The 5,766-nt window shown below is 36.2% G+C and overlaps 1 protein-coding gene across 1 annotated transcript in view; it reads right to left on the bottom strand.

Annotated features, from left to right (window-relative positions):
* LOC110036025 (protein IWS1 homolog 1-like) overlaps positions 1 to 5,766 on the bottom strand; it is a 26,572-nt gene that overhangs the window by 19,893 nt on the left and 913 nt on the right. Inside the window, 6 exon segments of the mRNA XM_020740376.1 lie at positions 1,959 to 2,036; positions 2,127 to 2,189; positions 2,381 to 2,510; positions 2,635 to 2,846; positions 3,077 to 3,196; positions 5,658 to 5,766. The exon segment at positions 5,658 to 5,766 is cut by the window's right edge and continues 5 nt beyond it. Coding sequence (XP_020596035.1) covers positions 1,959 to 2,036; positions 2,127 to 2,189; positions 2,381 to 2,510; positions 2,635 to 2,846; positions 3,077 to 3,196; positions 5,658 to 5,766 — 712 coding nt within the window.

Raw genomic sequence — 5,766 nt, 5'->3', positions numbered from 1 at the left:
TTTTTTTCTTCTCGAAGTGTTGTATCCGACAATGGGGCAGGTGCTCCAGCTGTATCCCCATCTGAGGTGGTTTTTATCTTCCTTACTCCGACCACGAGTCGTTGGCCCGCCTGCAGTCCACCATCGTTCCAGCCCTCCTCCAGCGCAGCCTGCCACCTCCCTGCCCTCCTAAAGTTGTTCGGCTCTCCCTGCTTTCTCATCCAGACCATAGTCTGGCTTCCCTATCTCCTCCCAGCGGACTGAGCAACCCCTGGTGGTCCTCCCAGATCAGCACCCACCTCCAGCAAACAGCCTCAATGTCCCTCTACTGTCCTCCCAGAGCACCGCAGCCCTCTACTGCCTCCCCAAACCGTCGGCAATCCCCTTCCCCTGCAGATTACCAGTAGGGTCACGGCTTCTGCTACCTCCAACACAACAGGCCACAGCCCTTCTCCTTCGTCGCCCATGACTCCGCTCCTCGGCTTCAGCCGCCATCCATGCCTCCATTGCTCGGCTTCGGGCACCTTTCTTGCCTCCGCTCCTCGGCTTCGGCCGCCTTCCTTGCCACCACTACTCGGCTCCGGTCGCCACTACTGTCGCCTCCGGGTGCCAGTCCACGACGATATCTTCCGGTTCTTCCGGCTGTGGTTCGAGGCCTCGACAAGCGCTAACTTCTCTCACTTGATTTCGCTCTGGCCATCAACACAACCGTCGCTCCAACACCATCTCACCAGAGTCCCTCCTTGTCAAGTTTGTTGTGTCTTTTTATGTTGAGTCTTTGTTGTTATATTTTGTTTTATGTTTTGATTCACGTGGTGTCTTTTTCTTTGAGTCCACATTGTAATCATCTTTTTAAGTTATTAATAAAATTCATATTTTGCATCGTGGTTTAGGTTATTTCCGGTATCACCTTTCAGTTCAAGTCAAGTACAATCTACAATTTCTATTGTGTTGATGTTATATCAAAAATTAAATAATCAAATTTAACAATATTCGAGCGGTAGATTGATGCAAGCTCTTTCTCACAACACAATCTACCTCTTCAATTGTCGCTATTTGTTGACACATATCGAGTGTCATTATGCTTAGCTATTTTCTTAATAAAATCATCATTCATCTGTCGCTACTATAGGTACTAATATTTCTTACAAACAGGTTCATGGGAGATGGGTTATGCCCGCAAAAATTTCACATAAATTACTTAAGGTAACTACTTAAATTTTTTAATTCTAGGTAATATTTAGAACCGAACTTGAGGGTTATTTGGAATCAGATTGGGCTAATCTACGCCGCCCATATCCACTAAACTAAGGATGAGTGTAATTTATAAATATTGGTTATGAGATAAGTTTCTTATCATTAATTGAATAAAAATATCTTCTTGCAGTTTCTACTTTATGCATGCATATTCAACGTGTGATTATGACAAATGTGGTACAAATGGGCATTGCCTTTTTGTGGGGGGAAATCATTTCCTTATATTTGTTTGAGGCATGGATTTCATACTTTGATGATTTCATTTCTTAATCTCTTATACCTATCTGATTATCAACTTCTAGTGCTCTTGATAGTGTTAAAATTTAACACAACTGATAATCTATTTGTGGTGATTGAATCATAATTAATCACTGAGTTTACATTTTTTTTAATGTTCTCACTAATTTCTTTTAATTTATTCAATCATTACATCATCAACAAGCAAATTATTGATTTACATGCCAGAAATATTAATCTTGAATCGCCCAACATCACGGGGACTAGCTTATTTTGTCTCACCATAAGATATTTCCATAATAAAGTATGATTGAAGTAAACCTTACAATTAGAGAAATCATATGTTAGCTATTGCTAATTTATGTAGAACAATAAAAGGTTAACTGCTACTCAAGTAATGAATCAAAGATATTCCAAAATATATAACACTGACATTGCATAAAATTATGACCACAATTGTAGCCTATTAGTTCTATCTTACTCACCCATTTATCAACTAATTCTTTAGCAAGCTTCCTATTAGCTGTGGTCTCTTCATCAGATCTTGACAAAAACATAATAACCTGTGTCAGGAAAAGCACAATTTCGCATGTTAATTTTCAACAGTTGAGGCATCAGAAAAACTTAGTTACAGTGACATTATAAAATCTAACCTTCCCAAGGCCACTTTTCTTTAGCTGTTCTCTCCGATCGTATTGCTCTAAATCAATAGGAAACTAAAATGCAACAACAATTTACCATCAAGAAGAGCAAGTGGATGAGCATCTCAAAAGTAAGTTATCTAAAATCTTTCACAGAAATCTTTTCACGCAAAGGAAAATCAGTCTCAGCATATATTAACCACCAACCTTGTAATAAAACTTACACCAACAACAAAAGTAATCAATGAGGAGAGGACTATACATACATCAGAGAGCAATTTTAATATGGCTGTTCGAATATTCATAGAAGGTAAGCTTCCATCTGGCAGAGGTTCTAGCCAATTTTTTAGAAGTGTAAGTACTCCATGATCTAAAAATTCAAGCTGAAGTTTCTTCCTGCAATAGAAACATGGCAAAGAAAGTAAGTTTTGAGAAAACACATAATGATATTGTTTGCAATAAAGGTAAAGTGATGTATTAAGTGAAAGTAAAACTGCTCAGCTGCAAGTATCCATCTTACTTGGAAAGAACTTCTATAAGAAGCGGTAGTTTCTTAAGTTTATTAATAGCTGGCTTATTTTGTTTATTAAGTTCGGCATCTTCTTCAGCCGTCACTTCAAGTTCAGCCATTAGATCTTCGACAATCATTGCAAGTTCAGCAGGTGATTTTTCATTTTTCTTCTTCTTTTTACCACCCTTAAAGAGCTTATTCATCTCATTATCCTCTTCTGCCTATAATAACATTGTAAATGTTAGGCATTTAAAAAACATCAGCAAGCATGAAGACTGCATAAGTGAGCTAAATAAGAAAATCAAGAAGAGATTATTCCAATATTAAATAGAACATTTGAACTGCACAAATAGTAACTAAAGAAGTAATCAAATCAAATATTTGTTATATCAGAAAATATATATTTTTTGAGAAAATAAAAATAGAAAACTGCAAATAGGGGAGTCAAAACCTGTGGAGCATCCCCAATAGATCCAGCTTCATTGTCACTACCAAAACGATTGATTGGATCAACCCCAGAATCATCAATGAAAGCATCATCATATGCTGTTCGAGCACCTTCTCGATCATCCTATTAGTAACATGATACAAACAGTGAACCTTGAGTAATTAAAATAATAATAAGCATAAAAAAAAAACAAATGCAACAAAGAAATAGAAAAACATAAAAGCAGTGCATTCCGTGATCAATAGCAGCAATTGATTCCTTAGCCTGGGAACCATAAATACCACCAAACAAGGAAACAGTATGGAGCATTGCAGATAGTTCTATGGGATGTCATAGAACATCACAAAGTTATTACAATAGATCCATGAGCCACATTTTTTGTCAAAAATTATATTTGTGAGGACTACTGATGTTAGTGAGGTAAGATTTAAATAAATTCTCATTTTATTTCCAAGAAAAAAGCATCTTCTTTTACATTAGTCAACACATAGGCTATCACGCAACAAAAACATCAAGCATGCTGCAAGCAGCTGTTATAAATCAACATAGTAAAAACTGCACTAATTCATGATTGAAATAGGACATCCTAATCATGTAAATCCACCGAATCCACGTGTTCACCATTTTGGGATAATGATGGGGATACACTGAGCCATTGATCTTCTTACCACATTGAAAAGACAATCAAATTCCTGGTTTTAATTGCTCCCTCAATAATATGTTTGAAGCTTCAATGAATTTTAGGCTTCTTGCTGGCCAAATTTTAGCAGATTGACACCTTATGAAGAATCATTCTAATCTTTCAAGAATGCATCAAGAATAGAGGGAAGTTAATTCAAAATTTATTTCCTCGGATCACTAATATAACCTATTAGAACATGGGCATCAAACTGCTACGAACTCTTACATGGGATTTTTTCCTATTACCTCCACACAAGGCTGTTATTCACTGCCGTTAAGCTTCCCAATTAATATTCAGAATCTTAAGTTTACCCAATGTGTCAAGGCCTTATCACCAACAACACTCCAGAGCATCTAGCAAGTACAAAAATTCACAATAAATGGGTCCCAAGTAACAGCATGAGAAATGGGTCTCAAAGAGCTTGCATACTCAAACAACATCAACCATAACAATAATGCCCTTTGCAATGGCATGAGAGCAACTCCCTTTCATCTATTAAGCTAACATCCACTTGGAACATCAAACTAATGAAAGAGTTCTCGTCTCAATAAAGAAAATAAAAGACATATTACAAAGCTCCCTCACAATTAATCAAAAATTCCTCATCACAACTTGCTTAAAAATTCTGTTTAGCTTCATTTCAAGATTTAGGGAGCAAGTATCTCCAACCTTTAACATTCCTAAGGAGATCAAGTCAAACAAGCTTCTAGCATATGGATGAATGTAAATCATCCTGCAAGCAACTCAATTAACATTTCCTTTTCTATTGCATGACTGATGCAGAATACAAGCTCATTTCACACAAAAAAAACATAAAGAAGTAAATGGTTCTTTTAGAATATTGGATTGCAAATCCAATATTGAATGGATGGCCACCTCCATATCACAAAATCAAGCTGGAAGTCCACATACAAGGAGAAGAGCAAAAGCCAAAACAACTACGAGCCCAAGCTTACTTTAATGTCAGTGAGATACTTATTATTTCACATTTTTCATTAATTTAATGATTAATTTTGAGGCTTACACCACAAAACTCCTTAAGGCTTAACACCTCGGCTCAAAGAAAGAAAAATGGCTTAATATTAAATTGCTCGATTTCAAACCTTGAACAAGATAATATTTCATACCCTAGAATCAAGAATACTTCGATAAAAATTTACTCAATCAACCTTGAACAATATTGTATTTCACATGTTGGGATCAAGAAGGCTTGGATTAAAGTTGATTCAATAGATTCATATAATCAACTTGTCTTTGATGACCCAACAGAGGTCTGCAGAATTATATTTATTTATAAAACTGTCTTAAAGTTTAATAAATTCAACCAACAATTAGTTGCGAATTTACATCTGAGATATTAGAAAAAAATAAAATAGAATAACAATCAGCAGGATCTTAAATCTACACGTATCATTTTTAGGGAAATAAATAATATAAGGAAAAAGTGCATATCGTAATTATATTTCCATCTAAAAATTGATCATGGATATAAAATTCTAAACCGACTCCATCTCAAATAACTGCAGACAAAACAAATGTCTCCCCTAATTTGAAATTTCACCTGAAAATATCACTATAGAGATTGGAATTCTTCCCAATTAACTCAGAATACTATAAAAAAAAATCATTTAGTTAGCAATAGAAGTTCATTTCAAGAAAGGAATAATCACCCCGCAGACAGCCTATTAGCAAAGGCAATCATTGCCTACTATGTGAATAATGCAGTCCCATATCAGAGAAAAGTCAAGTGAAGTTAGTAACCATCAGAAGTAATGGACACCAAACTGAATATAAAGAAAAGAAGCTTCATGAATGCCTTAAGATAAATGTAAACAACAAGGCAATGTAATGCAAATACAGCAGAAATTCAAACATCTTGACCGAAAAGAAAAAAACTCGGACCTCTGAATCATCACCAGCAATGGTGTCCCACAACTCCTGCACCTCAGGATCACTTTCATGGTCAGCTGAACCGAGTCCATAACCCTTTGACCCTGAGGAGGACGCTCTT

The sequence above is a fragment of the Phalaenopsis equestris genome, unplaced genomic scaffold, assembly GCF_001263595.1.
Source record: "Phalaenopsis equestris unplaced genomic scaffold, ASM126359v1 Scaffold000002, whole genome shotgun sequence".
NCBI lineage: Eukaryota > Viridiplantae > Streptophyta > Magnoliopsida > Asparagales > Orchidaceae > Phalaenopsis > Phalaenopsis equestris.
This window is presented reverse-complemented; position numbering and strand designations above follow the sequence as displayed.